The following is a 25099-nucleotide window of genomic DNA, read 5'->3' on the forward strand; positions in this document are numbered from 1 at the left end:
TGTAAACTCTAAGGAGAAGCCAGGCTTAGAATACTACTATAAACTGGCAAGCGCATAATAGGTATTAATGAAAGTGGACAAAGCTAATGAAAAAAAATATAACGAACTCAAAATAAATTAGGGAGGGGGGAGGGAATACTAATTTAAAACGTAGGTAAGTACATCTTTAATTAACCTCAGTCATAAATCAAAATTCCAAAATTTAAGACACTACTTTATTAAAACACACGTTTACTAAACAAACACCTAGTGAGCCACTTGATCGACATTAAGCGAGTTACCTGGAACGTTTTCCGGGAGGTTGGAAGATTTTAAGCTGCACTTTTCGGAATTCAAATTTACCACTTTACATCTTTGCTTGCGCCGCCATATTAGCAAAATGGCCCCCAAAAATGGTTTTATGGCAATGGCATCTATTTTTTTCATTATAGGTAAGAAATTATAATACAACACTACTACTTATAAATACGTGAATACACGTCGGGTTCTAAACTACCAAAATGATTGGTCTAACCATCTCATGTATGTTATGGGCCCTGTATGTAGGTATTTAGACTTGAGTCGAGCTATTAATTAATAGAGCGGTTCATCACACTCACACACTGAAAGAGCTGTAATACTTGTAAACATAATATCTGACTGAAAACAGCACTGACCACTGTACCACCGCTTTACAGCTGCATTGTCACAAATAAAGAATAAAAACGTTGTGAACTGGGCAAAGTGTCTCTAGATCTAAATGCGGTTGCAGCGCTACTGCTGGAAAACTGATTTGCATCGCACTGTAAAGTTATCCGACTCCCAACAAGTTAGTGAATTCGAAAACGACTGCCTAACATTTAAATGTTATTCGAGCAGCTCCTCCTGGTTTACTCAGATAGACAATTTTGAAGGGGAACTTCTATCATTTTAGACATTTCCCTTTCCACTAACTTAGATGAAGGGTTATTTATCTATTTTTCACTCCTCTACTAGGTACCACTTATGTCTAAAATAAATTATTAATTTCCTTTCTTTCTTATGGTTGAAATTTCTAGAAAAATAAAATCTATAATCTGAGTCATGGTTAAAATGGGAATAAGTACCTACGTAAAAATACACGAAGTAAAAAATATCCTCTTTGAAATAAACAGAATCAACATTGTGCTAGGCCCACGGCGCCGTCTTTGGGCGCCGTAGACACTCCCTGTTATAAGACATGAATTTAAAGATTAAGTTTAAAAATAATGCGCCTGGCTGGCAGGATGACGTGCCTAGAAGATGTCACATCCATCACTACCATACCTACGTATTATTCTAACATATTTTGTACGAAATATGTTAAAATCATGGAGCAACACAGGTCTCCGGCGCGCGGCGTTAAAACAGCACAACATAATGTAGACACATACCTATACACGTCCAAAGTCCAAACTTGTTACATAACATGTCATTTACGAAGACATTTGCATATCGCAGTTGACGCGTTCCGGGGGGTTCCGTTTTATTTAGCCTGATTGATGTGCATACTCCAAATAGCTGGAAAACTTTTCGAACGAATTTCAATATTTTGCCGCAACGTTTTTGGGCAACTCGCATTCGGTATCGTTTACTTAATATTAGTCTTGATAGCGGGTACAACTATTTAAAGCATATATTTTTTAAACACAAGCCAATATAGACTAAAAGAACTCACGTCTCGAAATAATAAAATAAAATTGAAACATATAAAACTTACTTAATTAGTTTGTTACTTTACCTAAGCAAGAAATTACGTCTTGTCTATGTTATTATATTTGCTTAGTACTTCTTTTAAAAAAATGTTTTGGGAACTGCAAGTAAGGAGACGTTAGTATGGTCTGAAAGCATTTGAGTATCAACTACAAAAAGGTGTGAGCCTAAAAGCTTTTTCTCGCTCGTTCCGAAATCCGATGTGTTTAGATAAGTATGCGCTGAATGAAGTATTTTTGTGTACGGGACTATACTGAACCGGCTTTAAACTTTAAAAAGCATCGAGCAACGAGCTGCTAGCTGTACAAAGTATTTATACCTAGCGTAATATACTCCTATACTGCAAAGAATATATAAGTAAGTTTAAAAACTAAACCCCGACTACGGAACAATCGTGCTCTAAAAAGTATGAAACAAGAAAATAATTCTGCGAAATTCTTTCGAATAGTGGTGGTTAGGAGAAGGCCGTGGTTGCATGTCAATCTGTCGAAATAATTCGCTCCATGACATCCTAAACATCACTAATTGCAAGAATTTCGGAGAAACATTTTATTGTTTCGCACTTGTTAGAGCACGATTTTTCCGTAGTCGGATTGTATTCCAAACTTACATTTTTTTTCATATTATTTTAGGGTCATATTTATTGGGATAACGTGCTTACATTACTGGTTTTATGCAAATATAAAACCTGTCCGTAACATTATGTGAACAGTTATGTATTAAACGTAATTATCATGTACCTACATACAAGCAAACCCGCGCGTAAAAGTTAGTAATATTACCTATTTCAAATGTGCAAATTACGTCCTTTCATATTTAATGCCCAATACTATGTATGTATTACCTTGTATAATATGTATTACCTTGGGAAAAAAATATATTTTTTTCTTCATCAGTTTACGTCTTCTAGAGGGCGAATTTAGTGCGACTTCACAATTAGCCTATTTTAACCACTGGACAATCAAGACGCTTCTGTAACACTTTAGTTCTTAAATTCTGATAAGGGATTTAAAAGTTGCGAGGGCGCAGACTCATAACCTTTTTGCTTCGCCGCAGTCAGGTAGAAAGTAGATAAGGCAACATGGAGAAGCCTATAGTCTGTAGTGGACTGATTTAGCTGATGAAGTAGAAGTTACTACATAAGCCAGTTTTACTTAGGTCAGTTATCCGGTCAGCAAATTATATCTGTAATCTAATAGGATTTATATATAAACCAATCTACTGATGCACCACTTGTGATTTCAGCCTGAAATATCAAAATTGTCATTTCTTCTCCTCAGCTATAACACTTGCGAAATGATGTAAGTAAATTGAAAAATGTTAAATTGACCTTGAACCAGTTCGTCCATGATAATTACGTTGAATAAATGATTCTGGTTTGATTCAACTTATATAATATGTGGGGAAAGAATCCACAAACAAAATATTGAAGTCAAGCTTGGAGGTATTTGGACATTATGATAGAATGAAATCCAGCAGAGTAGTTAATGCCGGTTGAGGCAAACCTACTACAGTAAGTACTTACTTACACAAAAAGAGAATAAAAATCGATAAACGCTAGCCGTGGGCTCGCGGGAAATGACCACTAAACTATGGTTAAGTGATACTTTTCACCACTAATCCTTAAGGTTCCTTTAACAATTTTTTACCGAAAGGCAGGAGGTTATCAATTTGACCCGTATGTATATGATTTTATCTCTTTATTTGATTTCTAGCGATTGTACGGCGGTGATTTCCTTCTTGTGGAATTCAGGTATTTTACGATTTCTACATTGTTAAGGAATCGAGTTGCATGCAGTACACACTGAAAATGATCAAATAAGAACTCACATATCTATTTTTTACTTTATTAGGCAGAATAAATCGAACTTAATTTAGTACCTAGTTATTTATTCATTTGATTATGGCATACATTAGCAAATTAAATATTTTCTTCATTACATTTTGGTGTAACTAATATACCTACTGCGTTAACGTATTCTTAAAAACTAAGCGATAATATCAATAATTTAAATAGTCAGAGTTATAGTGGCGCGTACATGTCGGTGAAGTCGATTCGGCATTTGACAGGATTCGGTCAGTGATACTCGCGGCGACCCATTGGGTTTTTGACTGGCACTCGATAACCTTTTTTCCTATTTTAAATAGCTAGCCTATATATTTACTTACCTAAAAAAATCTAATTCAACGCTTTTTAATTTTCTAAATTTGATGTAGTTTTTTAACGTGAGGTATCTTCTTGCGGAAAGTGCATTTGATGAGACACAAATCATTTGGCTGGCGGGCAGCGAAGTTCTTCACTATTTGTCCACTTATCGTTTTCCTGGCGACATTTGTCATGAAGCTGACACCTGTGCTTGCTCTTACACCACCCGCACTGGTACTCGGGGGGAATCTTCATGCACTGTCCGCAGTCCCGGCCCATTGACTCACAGCTGTACAAGAGGAAAGGGACCTGATTGGACAAGGGCTCTGCTCCGCCCCAAACCAGCTGAACATGGCCGTGGCTGTCGCTTAAAATGAAATCATCAAAAGGTGCACACTGAACTTCGTCTTTAAAAAGCTTACCTTTAAGAAATATCCTCTTTTTCTTCTTTAAAAATGTAATCAGACATACTATTTCATGTATGTGCATAGCCGGCTCAGGCGCTAGTATCTTGAGTTTGATTATAATTCTTCCAGTATGAAAGAGTATCGGCCCTGATGATTGGTGATACACGAAGGGGCAAACCGCATGATGCACGTTGGGTATGGACCTGCTTTTAGCTTGTGGACAGTACATCTCAGACTGGTGAGTGCAGCCGTAGCGGTGGCACCAGCCGCAAGGGAACCTGGTCGCGTTTACACACTCCTTGCATCCGCGGAATCCTTTGCAGTACCCTTCAAGATAAGACATTTCAACTTCCGTAAATTCTGCTTTTGTCGTCATTTTATATTCAGCCTTAACAGATTCGGAATGATATATCCTCTTTGGTGGAGTAGACACAAAGTTGACAGAATTATTATTTAGTGAGTCGAATTCAATTTGCGTTTGATTCGCCTTTTCCTTAGTTAGTGAACTTTCTATGGAAGTGATAACAAGAATAAACACGAGTAAGTGAATCATCTTGACAGTTTGTTCGAAGTTATTTTTACAAATGGTCACAGAGTAGTCCGGTGACCGTATTTATACGAGTTGATACTTATACCTTTACGTAAGTGAAATTTGTTTTATTTAAGTATAGAAAAAAGAATTAATTTATTATTATAATTAATCATTCGTGCTTATAAAATAACCTTTGTTTTACTAGCGGTGAATAATAACTGACTGCGTCAAAGACTTATTAGAATTTGTATTCGATGTGTTTTAGTAGAAGAATGTAGGATAGTAGGCACCTAGTTCATTGTTATATAATAGTACTAGCTCATGTAAGGAAAAAGTATCTAATTAGTACTCATGTGATCTTTTTGTGCAGTGAATTTTCTAAAATCATCTCCCTAGCTTTATCCTGTTTTAACGGGGTCCGCTTACCTAACCTGACGATTTGACGGTCCGGTTTTCCACCAAAGCGACTGACTGTCTGCCCTTTCAACTTGAAGTGAAAACCAGCCCAATATAGGTTAGTTAACATACCTACGAAATGAGTTTCTCGGGAATGTGGGTTACCTCACAGTGTTTATCTTCACCACTGAGCACGTGATAATAATTTGTGATCCAAACATGAATTCGAAAATCATTGGTTTAGGCCTATGGTGGATTCGAATCTGCGACCTCAAATTGAGAGTCAAGCGTACTACCTACTGGGCCACCACGGGTCTACTGAGTGATCTAAAATACCATCTAGAAAGTTTTATAGCGTCGACTAGTCGAGTAGAGATATGATTATGATGCTTTTTTTTATAAAATCAGAAATGTCATGAGTGGGAGCAAATGAATATTGAATTACTTAAGTATATAAAACATACAAAATACTACATGCGGAATAAGAAAGGCCTATTTTATATATACTTGCTTAGTGACTCAAGTAAAATGCTCAAGTACTTATCTACGGAGGCCCTTTGAAACCCTTTCCCACTGAAAGCCAGGGTTTTCCAGGGTTGATGGGATTGGTTATCCACCTAACAACCCACACGATAGAAGAAGAAGACTGAAAGCTCTCTATCGCGTGATAGAAAAAGAATGTGGTTGTTTATGAAACGTTGACGTGTGTGCAACACAGTATTCGAACATTTAGGTAACTCGCCCGTGTCATGAGTCAATTTGTGTCGTGTTTCGTGGAGTTGCAAAAGCAATCAGTCGATCCATACGGGTGTTGCGACGGCTCTTTGACAAGTTCCTATTCAAGTCCAATACTGTGGCGACCACACACTATTCACAACGGCGTTTGATTATGACTATAAGTACAATCAAAAGGCGTAAGCGAAAGCCGTTAATATTTTTTTTTGACGTGACGTATTGTAGATTTGCCGCAGATGGCATTAACTACTTGGCCGGACAAAGTTAATAATTATACATTTCCACTCTGAAGTAAGTAAACTGAGTTTTTCCTTCAGTAGATTAATCTGTGTATACATATTATACACCTATGGTATACTTCATAAATAGATTCGCGCCCAACTGGGCATCCTCAGGCCTGTTTTCTTAAATTTTGAATCGGGTGAGAGCCCTCAACGCCCCCCATTTGTCTGGCCAAGTAGTTAATGCCACCTGCGGTAAATCTACAATAAGTCACATAAAAATAAAGAACAATAATCTAAGAGTCGAGACAATCTAATTTGTGGTCGAGAACTGTCTACTAGTACTAATGTTTGAACTGCATCTCCCGTCAACTAATTTACTAAGTCACAATCGCAATCTTGTTTGATTGCAGTAGACGGCGTTGTCGCGCGGTCGCCGGTCACGGCGTCTGTTTGCCTTTAGCTTTATTCTGTTTGCCCATTTACTGCCTCCAGGGATCCATCCATTCCAAATGACGTTTAACTATAAAAAGGCTTTCCGTACTAATTGTTCACAGAGAATCAAACTGATAAGTAACTAACTAATATTGAAAGAAAGAAAGAAAGAAAGAAAGAAAATATTTATTCGGCATACTTATTGATATTTGACCTTCGATAGTATTGGATAATTAGCATTTTGTTTTTCTTCAATACTTAATAACTTTCTTTTACAAATAAAAAGTAAGCTAAAAAGTAAGTAATTATATTAAAAATTGGGAGATTTAATACGCGTATATTTTTAATGATTTGCACATTTTAAATATAAACATATTACTAAACTTAACCTGCGGGTTTGTTTGTGTTTTTCTCGATAATTACGTTGAATTGGTAACATAACTGCTCAGACATGTTCAGGATAGGTTTTATTTCCAAATTTGACTAAAACACGTAATGGAACTTTATCTTAAAAGGAGTAAAAATCTAAGTAGTATGAGACAAGAAAATATATCTCTGGAATTGAAGAGATAGCTGTGTTTGAATGCCAATCTGTCTTAAAAGTTTACTTACTTTGCTTTAAATATCATTCGCAAGAATTACCGAGATATTATATATATATTCAGTTTTATCATTTTTAGAGCGTGATTTTTGCGTACTCGGGTTTTAGTTTTTATTAAACTTATATTTATATATGTAATAATATGTGTGTGTCTTGTATAAGTATGCTGTATTAAATATATGACATAACTTAAACAGCCTTCCTTTTCAGACAATCAGGTGATTCAAACCTGCAATGTCCTTACCAAAGGACAGTCTCAAAGTGATTTCGACAATGTCCCCATCTGGAATTGAACCCGGTCCTCCAGATCGTGAGCTCAATGCTCTAACCATCTCACCAAGGAGGTTGTATTGATTAACCAATAAAAACTACGTAATATAATAAATCAAAGCTATGATGGTCGTTTTAGCATAAAGTAGGTACAATAATTCTCTGTACGAGCCAGTTCTGGAGCAGTTTGCATCAATTCTACGACACACCCTGCAGAAGAACATTAACTAGATGAACGTTATAAAGTACAGGTATTTGCTCCTATAACGTAGTTACTATATAATTATTTATTAATAAAACTTTTTATTATAAGTTACTAATGAGGTACTTTCCATGCTACGTTCCTCAAAACCTATATAGATGACGCTGTATAGATTTTCCTTCGTTTAACCTTCTAAACTTCATGGATAACTTACATTATATTTTGGAATAACAGCCTCCGAGGTAAATCGTGGGACATTGTCGAAATCACTTTGTGAGACTGTCCTTTGTTTGGTAAGGACTTTTCAGGCTTGAATCACCTGATTGTCCGAAAAAGTAAGATGATTCCGTGCTTCGGAGGGCACGTTAAGCCGTTGATCCCGGCTATTAGCCGTAAAAACACCTCCACCAACCCGCAGTGGAGCAGCGTGGTGGAGTATGCTCCATACCCCCTCCGGTTGATTGAGGGGAGGCCTGTGCCCAGCAGTGGGACGTATATAGGCAGTTTATGTTATGATATGTGTACCCGAATAATGAGAAAATAGGTTATTATCACGTCATAACAGTACAACGCCATCTATATTGTTTTTAGTGAACCTAGTCTGGAAAGTCCCTCAGTATACGAAACTTGATGAGCGCGACAAATGTTAAAACGACCATCGCAGCGTGAGTTGGTACTTTGACTAGCAAACTGGCCGGCATACGCACGTTACTGGCTTTGTTATTATAACCGAAACAATTGAGTGATCGCATTAAATACAGTTCAATTAATTGGTTGAAATTTGTCTGTGAAATGAATTTCAGGACCGGAGAGTCGCTCAAACAGCCGACGGAATTAACTCTTGATTCCACTGCCAATCCGATTATAGGCCTCGCATACTGAACTTTCCCAAATATTCCCAATTTCCATTTCATTATGCCAGACACCGGACCTTTTTATCAGACATAATAAAATAAATTACAAGGATTTCATTTTGACTGTCATTAAAATTCTGCTGCCAAGCACGTAAACCTATCATGAACCTTGTTAAAAATTGTAAATAGTGAAATCGTATTATTTTGAATTTATTACCTATAACTTTGTAATTAATATGGCAATCAATTATTATTATTTAATTACACTAGCAGTATAAGGTAATGCGTGTACGTCACTGCACTTGTGTTTTTGATTTTTTTATAATGTTCACTGATGGCGCATTGATCACTGACTCTGGAAGCTTATTCCATGACTCCACTCTGCGATTGTGGAGAAAATGTTTTCTGGGGTTGTTTACTCATGGAGGTATCTACAGTTTCAGTGAGTGCCTTCTTAAAATTGTGTTTTTGTACTTATCTAAACAGTACAACACCTTCTAGTGTCCTTGCAGTATTTTAAACTTCTATAAGATCATCTTTTTGTCTTCGTTCTTGTAGTGGTCAAATTTAGTTCTAGTACTTAGACGTTCCTCATAAGATCTGTTTCGGAGCGAGGTCACCATCTCTGTAGCTTTTGTTTCTTATTGTGACATGTCTTTTTCCTTTTTAAAGTAATAATAATTTGGATTAAGTACCTATACGTAACCAAATTGACAGATATATCAAGTTTACTCTTTGCGAATTTATCTAATAAACGGCTGTTCCGCGATTTCGTTCGCATAGATGGAATTAGGTTATATCGTGAACTAAGTCTCTCGCTCGAAAGTATCTGCCATGTCCTTCCCTAACAGTCAAACTATCTTCATATTAGTAAGGGTAAGGATACTAATGATTAGCTATGTAGGGTTTATGAAGAGTTTATTTGTGATTTTGTAGGTACTGGTGGAGTTCTCAAGTACTCATATTTCGTTACGTAGAATGCGGATGATCTAGGTTGAACCTTACCTATTTATGTGAAGAGGCTTTAATCGCGATTTTTTTTCCTCGCGTCTCATCCGCAATGCGCCCGACCGCCCTGCGCCCGGCGCCATGGCCGTGCCGGACAGAATCATTTCAGCAGAGCGTACTTTTTCAGCTCGTCGTAACATTCACCGGTTTCTGCCGGTTTACGGTGTACGCTATTTTCAGCTTTTTCTTCAGCGTCTGTGGTCTAGTGGTTAGAGCGTTAGGCTCATGATCTGGAGGTCCGGGTTCGATTCCCGATGGGGACATTGCCGAAATCACTTTGTGAGACTGTCCTTTGTTTGGTATGGAGTTTTCAGGCCTGAATGCAAAATGAAAGTAAGATGATTCCGTGCTTCGGAGGGCACGTTAAGCCGTTGGTCCCGGCTATTAGCCGTAAAAACACCTCCACCAACCCGCATTGGAGCAGCGTGGTGGAATATGCTCCATACCCCCTCCAGTTGATTGAGGGGAGGCCTGTGCCCAGCAGTGGGACGTATATAGGCTGTTTATTTTATGTATGTTATGTCTTCAGCGTCTATAAAATAGCCTCGTTCCGTACCCTGTCTGTCCATGTCTTTTACATTCTTCTGTACACCCACATCTCAAACACCTGAACACGCTTACATAATGTTTTCGTAAGGATCCAGGTCTCGACGCCATACAAAAGAATAGGAAACACGTAACAACTAATCAAAGTCGAATAGTTCAAGCTTACTCATCATCATGGACGCCTGTTCGATTCGGCAAATCAATTTTTGGTTGTTAGATAAAGTTGTAAGTATAAATTGACTGTGGCAGTTGTTTCCAGTTGAAATAAAAATTACTTTAAAAGTTGATCTAAAGTTGGTTGATGGCAAATTTTTTTGCCAGTGCATATTTCTAATGTTATTTTTTTTTAAAGTTATGATATCTATGTATGATAAAAACGCATGATTCTTTTCTGATTGTTTGAAAGGGCTGGCTCCCCAGGCGGCGAGTGCCGAACTAGACATCAATCCTGAATCCATAACGACTTCACATGCCGTAAAATATTAATAGGGTGTCGTAAATGTACAGATAGGTACAACCTTATATGGATTTTATCATGGTGTACGCAATTCCCACCGAATTTAATAGCAATAACCGACTTGATTACTGGGGGGGTCAAAAATGCCACATCGAAGCAATTCGTCTACATACATACATAAACAGCCTTTATATACGTCCCACTGCTGGGCACAGGCCTCCCCTCAATCAACCGGAGGGGGTATAGAGCATACTCCACCACGCTGCTCCAATGCGGGTTGGTGGAGGTGTTTTTTACAGCTAATAGCCGGGACCAACGGCTTAACGTGCCCTCCGAAGCACGGAATCATCTTACTTTTTCGGACAATCAGGTGATTCCAGCCTGAAAAGTCCTTACCAAACAAAGGACAGTCTCACAAAGTGATTTCGACAATGTCCCCATCGGGAATCGAACCCGGACCTCCAGATCGTGAGCCTTACGCTGTAACCACTAGACCACGGAGGCTGTTACTAGACCACGGAGGCTGTTACTAGACCACGGAGGCTGTTACTAGACCACGGAGGCTGTTAATGTTACTGGGGGGTCAAAAAGGCCACATCGAAGCAATTCGTCTAAAAAAGCAATATTGTAATTTGACATTTGCGCATACATAAGTAAGTGCGCATACAAATGTCAAATAATAATATTGCTTTTTTGGTTGAATTGCATCAATGTTGACTACAACGCCGGTGTCATTTTTTTAAAACCGGACGCTCATATTATTATCCGATTTTTTGATCCGAAATAAACAATCTTATTTTTTTTTATTATGTGGAGTGGGTTTTTAAATACGTGATGTGGATAAATGGATAAGAAAAGGTAAAAAAGTTTGAATTCTTCTTTTCGTGTGGGTTGTGAGGTGGCATACCAGCCTCGTCAACCCTGGTATCAGGGTTAAGATTGAGCCGCCAAAGGCCCTTGACATGGCATGGTTTGAATTAAGGCTCGTAGAATCGTTACCGTAAAATAAGTATTAAATGAGGGACTTTCCAATCGGCGTTCTCCAAAAACACGATAGATGGCGTTGTTAAGTTCTTTCTTCGTTTAAACGTAGAAATTCATAGATAACAGACATGCATTTATCTTTGTTATTGGGTATAAATGATGACCCTTTTTATTACACCAAGGTACAATTAGAACTTCCACCCATTATTATTTTCATCAAAAAGAAAAGCAATATAGGTTGCAATATCATTCTATGTATAAATAATGTGATCCAAATATCAAGCAACAATTAATTTTACATAAGCTTCTGCTATTAAATTACATTTTTCAATAATTATGTACCCAATGAGAAAATAGGTAATAATCACGTTAAAAGTGAACAACGCCATCTATCGTGTGTTTGAGGAACGTCGATTGGAAAGTTCCTAATTGAGCCCGCGAAATATGCTTACTTATAACTATAAATATACAGGGTGTTAGTGACATCGTAACGAAAACTTTGAGGGATGATTCAGACCATGATTCTGAGTTGATATCAAGTGGAATTTTCCGTCGCAAAAGTATGGAACGGAAAATAATTTAAATAAGCTCTAAAATTTTCATGAATTCTCCGACAGGAAATTCCACTTGATATCGACTCAGAATCATGGTCTGAATCACCCCCTTCAGTATTCGTTACAGTGTCACTAACACCCATACCTACTTTTTATGGCTACTGTATGTACTTGTACGCGGTGTAAGTGACATCGTAACGAATACTGAGAGGGATGATTCAGCTGATTATTCTGAGTTAATATCAAGTGGAATTTTCCATCGCAAAAGTATAGAATTGAAAATAATTTAAAAAAACTAAAAAAATAACATGAATTTTGCGACGGAAAATTCCACTTGATATTAACTCAGAATCATGGTCTGAATCATCCCTCTGAGTATTCGTTACGATGTCACTAACACCCTGTATATAAATAACTATAAATGTAACTAAATACCGCTGAAACGATAAAAATGGATTGAAACGCAGGGAAGGACATAGTTTTTATCCCGAACCAGGAAATTACTAGGAAACGATATTTTCTATATCTGTAGTGCGATATCCAAAGTCCACGCGAACATAGTCGCAGCAGAAAACCAGTTCACAAATATACCTATGTAAGTACTAGGGGAAATCGGTTCAGTGTCTATTTTTACTGTTTCATTCTTTATTGTAATTTAGAGCCACAAAGCTAACTGTAAGACAATTGCTTATTATTATCGATATCTAACATAACAGCATCACGCCTATATCCCCCCGAAGGGGTAGGCAGTGATGTATATACTATACAGCTTATTGCCATTAACCGGGCCCAAGTCATGGAAACCACGTGATATCTATGATCCAAACATGAATTCAAACTCAAGAAAAATAGACGACGCTTTGTAAAGCGTCGTAACATTGTAATGTTACCTTCGTTTAACCTTCTAATTTCATGGATAATAGACTACATCTTTTATCTTGATTTTTGGGTATAAATGATTACCATAATAAAGTCGAATTCAGTGGTTTGGAGCCCTATCCAGGGTCGATATCCACAGCCGCAATTAAGAACTTTATTTGTAAATAACGGTCCCCACGTGATGAAAAATGAGATCTATAAATATTATAAGTATTAAATGTAAAAAGTCCTGTCATTCCAAACCACTAGTGACCGTGAGTGCGAACGTTGTAATCATTTGACTGCTAAAATTCTGCATATTTAATATCGAAAACTCGTTTTACATTTTAGGTTTGATACCGTGAAAATAGATAAATATATTACCTATGTTATGTGGTCAAACATGCAACTGTGTTTAATAGAATGAGTGCCAAATGAGTATATGGTGTAGGTATGTACATAATATACCTTTTGGCCGCGGCGGCAACTTTCATTCGTTTCAGTTTATGCGGTTTATCTTTACTATTGGAATTTATTTTCGATTACTGCGTTTGTTTGAAACGGCCAGAATTAAACTCCCAAGTTATAATATTTTTATTATAAAATGTAAATATAAAACCTCGCATGCGCATAGCATTTATAACGTCAATTGATTATATCCAATTCGCAAAATATGAGGCAATCGCATAACAGCAAAGCTTAATATTAATTAATGTCAAAGCAGCAGAATGATGTCCAGGATTTTTGCTGCACCAATAAAAGGAAATGATTGACTCTCTAATAATACGGTTCTCTATGATCGATCCAATTGTAAACATGACAATTAAAATCTTGAAATATACCTACTTAAATAAAAATATATCTAATAAAAAGAACTAAGAAGATAGAGAAGCGCATTATAACATTACGATGAAGGTCGGAGACAAATGAAAGTTGACATGAGTGTTGATGACGGCATGGCCATGTTGATGTTCTGCTGGAATGGCGTATGCAGGGACGGACTCAGGTTGTTGATAGGGGGTCCAGCAAGGTGCGATGGACGGTACGGGTGAAGTAACAAGTGCTTACCGTTGTAGAGGAGCGTGGGCTCGGGATCGCGGGGCGAAGGCCCCGGCGCGGTGGCGGCGGGCGCGGGGCTTCGGCCGCGCCCCTCGCCGACCACGTCGATCTCCTCGTCCGACTCGTCTCCCAGCTCCGCACCCGGGGCCGCCTTCCACTTTTTGGCCATGAGGCAGCGCGGCATGGCGGCGCCCGCATCGGCCTAGCGCGGCCGCATCAAGAGACAGACGAACAGAGAAAAAGAGAGAAAAGAGAAAGAGCGGCGCCCCGGGCGAGCGGCGGTCGCGATCGCGCGCGTCCTCTTGTGGTTGTGACGGCAGGGTGTGGGGCGCGCGGCTTATATGGCCGAGGGGGTGGTGCGCGCGCCGCAGCTTCGATCGGCCCCACAAACTTTGCCCGCGCCAACTTGGGGACTTGCGATCCGCGCCGCGCGCCGGCCGCCGCGGCCCCGCGATCAACCAGTGGAACGCACTAAGCGCGCCTTCTACGCACGCGACTTCTTGCTACCCCTGCACACATTCCGCTTTGAACTTTATACATCGACCTTCTATGACCGTAATCAGGTTTAAAATGATGATTATGTTAAACTTGTTTGTAAAAGTTAAAACTTGTATGCAAACAATTTTTCTTTACTTCGTTCTGCTGGTTGGAGTTAGCAGCGAGCGAGTCGGATGTTGTAAAGGTTCCCTTAGTTCCGACACGTCGTAGCTATACATAGGTAGTACGATCTATAGACGTGTGGGGCGCCGTAAATTAGAAGCAATCGGTGTCAGATAGTTGTTGCGAATACAACAAAGAATATGTACAAAGAAGAATGAAATTATTTCACACTTCAATGACATTATTTCTAACTCCTTAATTTTTAGTTTATTTGTGAGAACTTCTAATTGACTCTCTCACGGTTTTACGTTTATTAACATATATTATCCCCATAGTCTTAACCGTTTTAAAAAAACTGTAGTTAACTACATAGGTAGTTTTTTTAAAACAGTTCAGTCTATGGGGATAATATGTGTTAATAAACCCTAATACTACCTAGTATTACTAGGTATTAAGTATTTTGTTTTGATAAATATGAAATAAAAAGACTTACTTACATAGGTATATAATTTCAGTAAAATATACGGAAACATATTCAATAAAATAAAAAAGCCGGTCAAGTGCGAGTCTGACTTGCCCACCGAGGGTTCTGCACAAACTGCCATCTGGTCATTATCAGACCCCGATGCCAACTACTCGTATCAACAACCACCAGAATGCTCATCAAGACAAATCAAACAAGTTCAAACTCGAGGGTCTTGCATCATTTTAATGTCGAGTTCCTATAGTACGACCACCTGATTTGCTGGTCATCATGAAACGCTGAATACCAAGGGCCAGAGTGCTCATCAAGACAAATCAAACAAGTCCAAATTCGGGGGGTCGTGGGTTTTAATATCGAGTTCTTATACATGACCACCTGGTCGTCATCAAACGCTGAATACCAACCTCCTAGGACCAGACTGCTCATCAAGACAACCCAGACGTCGGCTCCATACATCGACTATGTCGACTATTTACCAACTGAAAATAAGTTTGTAATTGAAAAACAAGTTTATTTTGCTGTTGTAAAACTTTTGGCTCCATACATCGACTACGTCGCGATTTGTTAACCAACTGCAAATATAAGTTTGTAAATGTAAAAATGGTCATATCTTTGGTTGGCATTGATTTAGAAGCTTGATTTTTATACAGCTGCATAAGACTGCAGACATAAGTATTACATGTTAAGTTCAACTTGATACCTTAACGCGTTTCCGAGAAAAAAGTCTTGACAGACAGACGGATGGACGACAATGTGGTCTTGTAAAGGTTCCGTTGTTCCTTTTGAGGATCGGAACCCTAACAATATTATAATAAAATGAAACATATTTTAGATTTTTTGGAAACAATAGTGTATTTATTGTTAGGGCCTTCTCTCTTGATATTGGCACCATGGTTGCGCCACCAACGGCAAATTATCACGGTTTCGGCTGCTGGCAACAAATTGGTTGCGCGACTAGGTAAGGTACACAGACGAACGGACGAACACATATAAAGGGTAGCTTGTCTGTCGGTTTTTATAGGATACAAATTCGGCGAGTGTACGCAGGAATTTCACGAGTTAATTCCACCCACTCCATTCCATCTACGGACAACTAGACGTCGGCTGGACTTCATCCTTATGCTGTACTACGGATATACCCCCAATCCGCACTAAATATTTTACCTCTTCCTTTTTGATGCGAACAGCAAAGGACTGCAACTGTCTAGCGTCGTCTGTTTTTCCAACTCGTTTTAATCTGGGAGTCTTCAAGACTAGAGTGAATGGGCATTTGCTAGGTAACCGTAATCCACCCTAGACCACATCGTCATTTACCATCAGGTGAGATTGCATTCATCATTCATCATCAGCCGTATGACGCCCACTGCTGGGCATAGGCCTCCCCCAAGGATCTCCACGACGATCGGTCCTGCGCTGCCCGCATCCAGCGGCTTCCCGCGACCTTCACCAGATCGTCGGTCCACCTTGTAGCGGGCCTACCCACTGAGCGTCGTCCGACACGTGGTCGCCACTCCAGAACCTTTCCGCCCCATCGGCCATCGGTTCTCCTCGCTATGTGTCCTGCCCACTGCCACTTCAGCTTTGCAGTCAAACGCATAGCTATTTTATTTAAAAAAGGGTCTTACTTACCCTTTTATTTACTTAGCTCCAGTGTGGTATGGTGTATTGGTTAGATAGGGTCTGAATTAGCTTGCACCTTGTTAGATAAGTAAGTAAATCAATAAATAGTTTAATATAATCTGTACAGATACCAAAGCGCTCAAATGCAAGTTATTAATCGCAACTAGTTAAATGCTTACGACCTCAAAACTTGCTCTGCGTGTTGAATGCGGCAGCGAGGGATGAATTTGAATATTTCAAATGAACATCAGTTTAGAGGTAACCAACTTCGGAAATGAGCTTCGGAGAGCGGGTCACAGCCAGGCTATGATATTTTCAAAGAACCATGTCAGATTATGCATGAAGATACCTACGTCTCATTTTGCCATCAGGGGCCTTAACCAAGTAGCAAACGATTATGACGCAGGGACATTGATAACATTATATGGGATTATGGGACATATGACTTTAATGTGAATCTCATAGATTTTTGTCACTATCGCTGTCGATTGTTACCGGGTGAGAGCCTACAACGCTCCCCATGTGTCCGGCCAAGTAGTTAATGTCATTTGCGGGAAATCTACAATAAGTCATGTAAAAAAACTGTCGATTGTCATAATCATTAGCAACTTGGCTAACCCCTCAGTACCTAATACTTTTTACAAAATTCGTAAATAATTCAAAAGAAACACGAGATTTTTTTTTTATCATCTTAGTACGGCGTCTATATTTAGAATAGCTTTGGCTCCGATTCCTGCAGATACTTACCTCCTTATTTTATTTTAAAGCCGTGTTTTAGAGCCGTGGTAGCCCAGTTGGTAGAACGCTTGCCTCCTGTTTTGAGGTCGCAGGTTCGAATCCAGCACAAGCCTAAACCAATGATGGTCAAATATGTTTTCGAATTCATGTTTAGATCATAAATGATTATCACGTGCCCAGCGGAGAAGAAAAACATCGTGAGGAATGTATGTAACCTGTATTGGGCTGGTTTTCCCTTCGTGGGTTAGAAGGTCAGACGGACAGTCGCTTCTGTAAAAAATCGGACCTGTCAAAACGGGATAATGCTATGGGGATGATGGCGGATAAGAAAATGACAGGTACTTATAACAAAATAAAATTAGATGTTGTGTACTAGGATTAGCACCTTTGTCTGACTAGACATAAAACCAATATATAAGACACATTAGCACGTGAATTCATTTTTATAATAAGTACGAGTACGTTACCTATATATGTCGCTACGCAAAATTGGTACCTATGTTTCTTAAGTGTTGCGCATTTAAATACGTCGTTCTTAACAACTTACTTAAACGCCAAAAAACGAATGGAAAAATATAAATAGACAAATGAATTACTTAATACCTACTAAAAATAGTACTAAACAAATGTCTTATATAAGAAATAATAATTATGTTCAATCTAAGCGCTTTAATTTTATTTCGAGCATCTTAATTCTTACTATAAAAACCCTCCGGCCTTCGTGGCCCACCGGAAAGTGTGTTGGGCTTACGATCCGGAGGTCTCAGGTTCGAATCTTGGTGGGGATATATCACAAAACCCCTTTGTAGGCCGTGGTTTGGTGAGGCTAATCACCCGATTTTCCGAAAGTAAGATGACCCGTGCTTCGGAAGGCACGTTAAGCCGTTGGTCCCGGTTACTACTTACTGATGTAAATACGTAGTCGTTACATGAGCCATGTCAGCGGCTCATAGTGTTGGTGACGCCGGTCATGATCTCACGACCCACATAGTACGAGAGCGGACCGTAACATCGACTACCACGGTGGGGCCGATGACGTAAATTTCACTAAAAAATGTCACATATAATTGCCACACAAATCCAGGATTAGGTAAGGCAATCCTATTTTTAAAAAAAAGCCTATCCAATCAGTGACAACTATAAACCGGTACCATCGTGGTAGTCGATGACGTAGGGTTTGTTTGCTAAGGTCCGCTCGCCTAGTAACACGGTAGAAGAAGAAAATAAGAGAAGAGCTTTTCTAGTAAGCGCAGTTAGATCTCTTTAATAAATACTTTCTATATTATACACGATCTAATCTTTTTTAAATAGTTTTTATCGTTTTTGATAATCGCGTCACTTTTGACAAACTCTAATGAATTTGGAAATATGATGTGTTCATGTTTTTCTATTTATTTATTTTTGCTAATTACTATAAAAAATATTTACGGCTCGTGGTTACCTGAGTCGACAGATAAAAATGATCGTTATACGGAAGATGTTAGCTTGGAGGAGTTGGAAAGGATCGATCCGAACCTGTACCGAGAAGTGATTGAGAGTCGGCCAAGGCTTATTGAGGTCCGTAAACGAAGAAGACACACTGTGGATGATGACTTGGTTGAAGATGGGATGAAACAACCGACCAGGATCGCTAATTTTAACTGGAACCGTAGCCTGCTGGACAATCTGAGAAGCAAAGATCCCGAATTAGATCTACGAGAGTTGGAGGAAGAGGAACGTCAGGCAATAGATGCAATCCCTGATTATGAAGTTCATGACTGGGACCATAATATGACGACATACAACAGCACACATCTTTCACGCCGCGATAATGGTGTAAACACATGGTTTTTTTACAGTCATGTAATGTGGGATTATTATTATCACCAGTCCCCCAACTATGTTGGCTCATTTGTGCAGTCCTGCTACGAGTGTGGGTACAAAGAAGGAATTCCTAGAAGCCCGCTCTGCCACGACGCATTCGAGTCTCCGGACTGGCGGGCCCGCACTGCTGCGCGTTATTTTCGCACCAAATGTTACAAAAATTCATACAATGATATGTCAAGTTATAGCCGTAAAAAGCCTTTTCTAACTGATGAAAAAATTTTTCAAAATGACAGAGGACTAAAGTCGTGAGTTTGTTATTGTATAATTATTAGTAATTAATATACCTGCTTCCTGAAATTGGGCAGTGGGTTAGAAGGTAGATAAATTGTACAGTTAGTCCGGTCAATAAAGGGGTTGTAGAGCGCGTTAGAAGGGCGACCTAAGCAATTCTTTCAGAAACGTGTTTAGGGTGTTTAGGAAGTTAACATACTAAGAGTCCCCACGACTAGAAGCCCAGCCCGGGGGGGAGGGGGGTAGGGTCGTAGAGAAATAGTACTAAATGAAAGCTTATTTACTAGTTTTGTTTTTATACACTTTTCTGATATTCCAATAGTTTTTGAGCTACACCCTCCGGAAAAGTGTTAATGAACAAATGACACCAAAGAGTAGGAGATCTTAGATCTACCATCTTATCTTCGTATCTTTCAAACAAAGCAATCCGCTTGGAACGGGTGTTTTCTGGGGGTAATCTGAACTGGTTTAGTCCAGTTGCCATTTCCCCATCGGGTAGGCAGGAGAGGTAAAAGTTTTTTTTTTAGAAAGTACATCACCTTATACTCCGTCTAGCAACTATATCAAGTTTGGTGTCGTCATCTTACGAGGAATTCATTTCCGCAGCTTAATTTTTCAAACAAAGAAACATTATAAAAGTCTGGAGGATGGATGATATCGGAGGGAGATGAAGAGTAATAGATTAAGATAGAGGATGATGGGTTATGATAAATTATGATAGACGATGACGGCATCCATCATCATCTATCATGGATGATGAAGAAGTCTGTTGACAGAGAATGATGGAGGATGATGAAAGATGATGATGGATGTCTTTATCTATAATTTATCAGCCTCCGCCATGATCTTTCACTCTCCATCATCACCTATCACCCGTTTTATCTGTTAATAGACTTCTTAATTATCCATGATAGAAATATGTGCACAGCATTTTAGACAGTACAAATCCAGTATGGGTATAGTTTCATTTTGACTTTTACTCTTAAGTATATGAAGATGGAATTGGGATGCATCTTGATTTGTAATCGTAGTATGGAAGTTGCATCGTGTGGTGTTGTATATTACGTGTAGGTAATACGTATCGAATTATTCGATTAGTTAGAAATTATGAATTGAAAAAGTAAATAATAATTTTAAAAAAGCAAGTTACAAAAAACGTTTCTTTAAAACCGAAAAATAATGATTGTCCACTTGTGCTTACTAGATATTTATTTAGTAACGCGTGGGGACCGCTCTAAAAATATGTAATAGAAATTCCTCCTCCATCATTCTCAGATTGCAATACGTTAAGATGTTGCGTCTACATTTTTTCACACTCACCAACATTTCAGCTTTCAGCGTTTTCCGATACGCTAATAAAAAAGCCAGTCAAGTGCGAATCTGACTCGCGCATCGAGGGTTCCACACAAATTGCCATCTGCTTATTGTCAGACCCCGATGCTAACCACCAACAACCACCAGAATGCATATCAAAACATATCAAAAAAATCCAAACTCGGAGGTCTTGCGTCATTTTAATGCCGAGTTCCTATAGTATGACCACCTGGTCTCCATCAGACGCTGAACACCACTTAGAACCAGAGTGCTCGTTAAGACAAAAGAAACAAGCCCAAACTCGAGATGTTTTCGTCATTTTAATGTCGAGTTCCTATCCTATAACCACCCGGTCATCATCAAACCCTGGAATCTTTAATCATATCTAAGACCCTTCTCGCTAATACCACCTATCAAACGAAAAACCGGACCTCCGTTCTGGAGCTACGATACATAGACAAAGGTTTGTTGTTGCGTAAATAAACAAAGATTTGAGTTTGTCGTTGAAAAAATAGCAGAACAATATAGCAACACAACAAACGCAACACACACACGCACGTGCCATAGCTGGCAAGGAGTGGATGTATTATAATACTATATACATCTTCCTACCCCTTTGAAGATACTGGCGTGATGCTATGTTATGTTGTTAAATAAGTTTGTAAACTCATTGCTTTTGCCGTTGGAAAACTGTTGTCTTCATACATCGACAATGTCGCGATTAGTTTACCAACTGAAAATATAAGTTTGTAAATGTAAAAATGGTCATATACTTTGATTTGCATTGATTTAGAAGCTTGATTTTTATACAGCTTCATAAGACAGCTGAAATAAGTATTACATGTACTTACTTAAATTAAACTTGATACCTATATTTTCCGAGAAAAAAGTCTTGACAGACAGACGGACGGATAACAAAGTGATCCTATAAGGCTTCCCATTTTTCCTTTTGAAGTTCGGAACCCTAAAAATACTCTGCTAAGCATAAGTGGACAATAATAATTTTTCGCTTTTAAAAGGAATGTGTTTGAAGTCGGGGGTTTTTTAAAATACGTTTATGTTGTTGGTTACAGACGAAAGTACGGGTTGAAGATGGGCGGGTGCTACAAACGTTTCTTAGACGTGGGCAAGGTATACACTCAGCGCGGATGCCGGCGCTGGCCGCCGGGGCCGTGGTACGACAACGAAAATTCTACTTGGAACTTCGCCACACACCGGTTTAGGAAGTTGGAACATGCGCTGGGCCAGGCGAAAGAGGACCGTTGCTTGTTCTCGCCCCACGCGTCGCTGACGCCCTTCCACCGCGGGATCTCTCTGTTCGCGCGTTATCACGTCTGTGTGTGTTACACCGACTACTGTAACGGTGGCCCCGCCAGCCTGAAAGGGATTGGACTGAAAGGGATTCCACGGTCCTCACTAGCCGGTTTTGCTATTTATATTATGAATAATTACATTAATTAAAACAGATCTAAAGGAGACAAAAAGAGTTTTATTTAATTTATTTATAAACAATAAAGAAAAATGTAAATAATAAGTGCGACATATTGTCACGATTTTCTTTGACGTCTCAGGGTGCTTTTTCATACAAATTCCATAGTAATTTCGTGTCTTCGACTCGCCACCTAACCAGTGTGTTCCTTGCTATGTATCAATGGTCATCTAAATCTGTCCATCAGCCTCATGTCAAGAAAGACGAGCAGATTTACTACTGCATTTATAATATGAATATTAATATTAGGTACTTATAAATCATGTCAAATCAAAGAACAGGTAGGTATGTAAGGTTTCATCTGTATACTAAGTGGTCTTGAGGATTTGAAAAAAGGGGTTAAAATAATACACCAATAAAAATAAGTGTAACTACAATTTTATTAATCGACTTCCTAAGTTATAATTTACCGTATAATTAAGCAGTTCTTACATTACATTATTGCTGTATTCATGAAGTTGTACAATCGTGACATAAATCTTAAGTGCTTTACTATTTCATTATACTTACTTACGTGCACAGCATTGAAAAATGTTTATTCGTCAATAGCTTCATAACGTAACTGACACTCTAAAACTCTAATATATTGCATAATGTTTTACATGACTTATCGTAGGTAAGTCTCGGATCTCTATCACTACATGGCCGGACAAATGGGATCTTTGGGGGCTCTCACCCGCGTTCTAAATGGGGAGTGCTGTGATCTGTAGGCTCTCACTCAGTTATTTGTTATGGCACGATTACTAAAAACGTGTTTTACGTTAGGTATTAATATTCAAAAATTAAAAAATATGTCTAGAACCAGAAAAACTATAGCGCGCTGTTCACCAAATATTCTTCCTTAAATTTCATAATTATCATTTTACCTTATCATCTTCGTATTTTTCCATTCTATTGGAAATAATGTACTTTTAAATCTACGCTTAAAATTATTTTGCGTTTATATACTGACTTATTGTGTATTGGTTATGTGGTAACGTTAACTCTATATCCATATAAACTGTCCTACCCAAGTGTATGAGTACATACGTATCTTCTGTTGTACTCCGTCTTAAAAAAGATTTGATACGATTTTTTTTTATTATTGTACCTAATTTAAGCATTATACAGGGTGGCCCAAAGGTTCGCGTTTAGAGGGGCTTATTGGCTACCAATAACACCCCCATGCGTGTTTAGCGATTATTTACGGTTTAGGAGATATGACCCATTTTGTACCTTTTTCAAGATTATGTACCTTAACATCAGAAATCATTATTTTGTCGCTATCTTTTTCTTAATAATTCTTTTCTTTTACTTCATGCCTATTTCTAAGTGGACCACTAGCTGAAAATATGGAAACAGCCAAATCAAAAATAGTTATTGGAAAATGAGAATATGACCAAAATTGTTACAGCTGTTAAAACTTCGTCTCTTCTTCTCTCGTGTGGGTTGAGAGGTGGACTACCAACATTGTTGAAAACTTCGCCTAATAACCACATGAGGTTGTCATGGAGTCTGAAAGTGTTTCTAAAAACTGCTCCATGCTAATAGCTTTTTAGAAACATCAAATAAAAGTACCCTTAATAGAAGGTGTTTCTGGTGGCCAATGAGCCCCTCTATCTAATTTTTCATTTTGAACGTGAACCTTTAGGCCATCCTGTGTAATGCGAATTAAAACAAAAGTATGGGGGACAAACGTCTTTGTTAATTATAGATCTAATATACAGTTATTATTGTTAATCAATTGAATACAATAGTAATAGAATGCTTCCCAGCACTGAAATCGTTGTTACAATAAATTCGGGGTATTTATTAAATAATTGCAATAAATATAAACTACTTAAGTACACACTTTTATTGTATTTCAATTATTTCGTTGTAATGCGTGTTAAATATAAAAATACCACTTAAATGTTACTTTTTTATCATGAATATGTCATTTTTTTAAATTATTTAAGTGGATACTTATAGTTTTATATAAATACGATAAAATGATAATGAAATAGTTTCTTCGCTTGAAATCTCTGAAGAAATATTTGCATTACTTGAAGAGTGCGATTATTATATATTACAGGTGACAGTGCTTTTGTATTTAAGTACTAAATACTTGATTTATGTGTATAAACGTATCTATGCAAGACTAACCAGACAATAATGGGACGACGGGTTACTACTTATTAATTTTTTGCGGTGAGTGAATGTAAAATTACTAATCGTCGAAGAAGACAAGCGTGCAATAGCCATATAAATATAGTTTTAGGTATATTTTCTAAATCAAATTGACAGGTAAGTTTTGGAAGATAAATGACTAATTGACATGCAATTAATTGAGTAAAGAAGCTCATTTTTACGATGCTGCGCTTTGAACTATAAATCGTGTTTCTAATCATTTAGAATAACTAATAAATACAAATTGTTTATTTGCGAGCACACGTTGTAAAATGAATTTTATATTGCTTATCAACCGCACCTGAGCACCAAACCAACATCCAGCCACTTTTTTGAAGCGATTTAACGCTAATTAACTAAGAATCTGCCTCTCTTCCCTTTCACATCGGTTTTAATGAGCTAAAAAGTTGGACTACTCAAGACTGGAATGGAACAAAAATAAAATAGGTAAGTACAGTTTAAGTTACAAAAAAACACATAAGTAAATTAGAAAGAATCGTAGTATAAGCGCTGCATGCGTCACGTTTCTAGACATGAGAGACGCGCGGGTACACCTCCTCATTACACTAACACTAGGAAAAGAACAATTTACAGTCCCCCAGACAAGTGCTGCTTATATTTTAAACGACGTGCT

At 38.3% G+C, this 25099-nt stretch overlaps 1 protein-coding gene across 1 annotated transcript in view; it reads right to left on the reverse strand.

Moving 5' to 3' along the window:
* The window catches only part of LOC126380607 (transcriptional repressor scratch 2-like), a 48315-nt gene extending 34075 nt beyond the window's left edge, over positions 1-14240 (reverse strand). The window contains exon 1 of the mRNA XM_050030138.1: positions 13985-14240. Within this exon, the coding sequence (XP_049886095.1) occupies positions 13985-14159 (175 nt within the window). The 5' untranslated portion in view covers positions 14160-14240. The remainder of the gene's footprint in view (positions 1-13984) is intronic.
* Positions 14241-25099: the final 10859 nt, after the last annotated feature.

The sequence above is a fragment of the Pectinophora gossypiella genome, chromosome Z, assembly GCF_024362695.1.
Source record: "Pectinophora gossypiella chromosome Z, ilPecGoss1.1, whole genome shotgun sequence".
Taxonomy (NCBI): domain Eukaryota; kingdom Metazoa; phylum Arthropoda; class Insecta; order Lepidoptera; family Gelechiidae; genus Pectinophora; species Pectinophora gossypiella.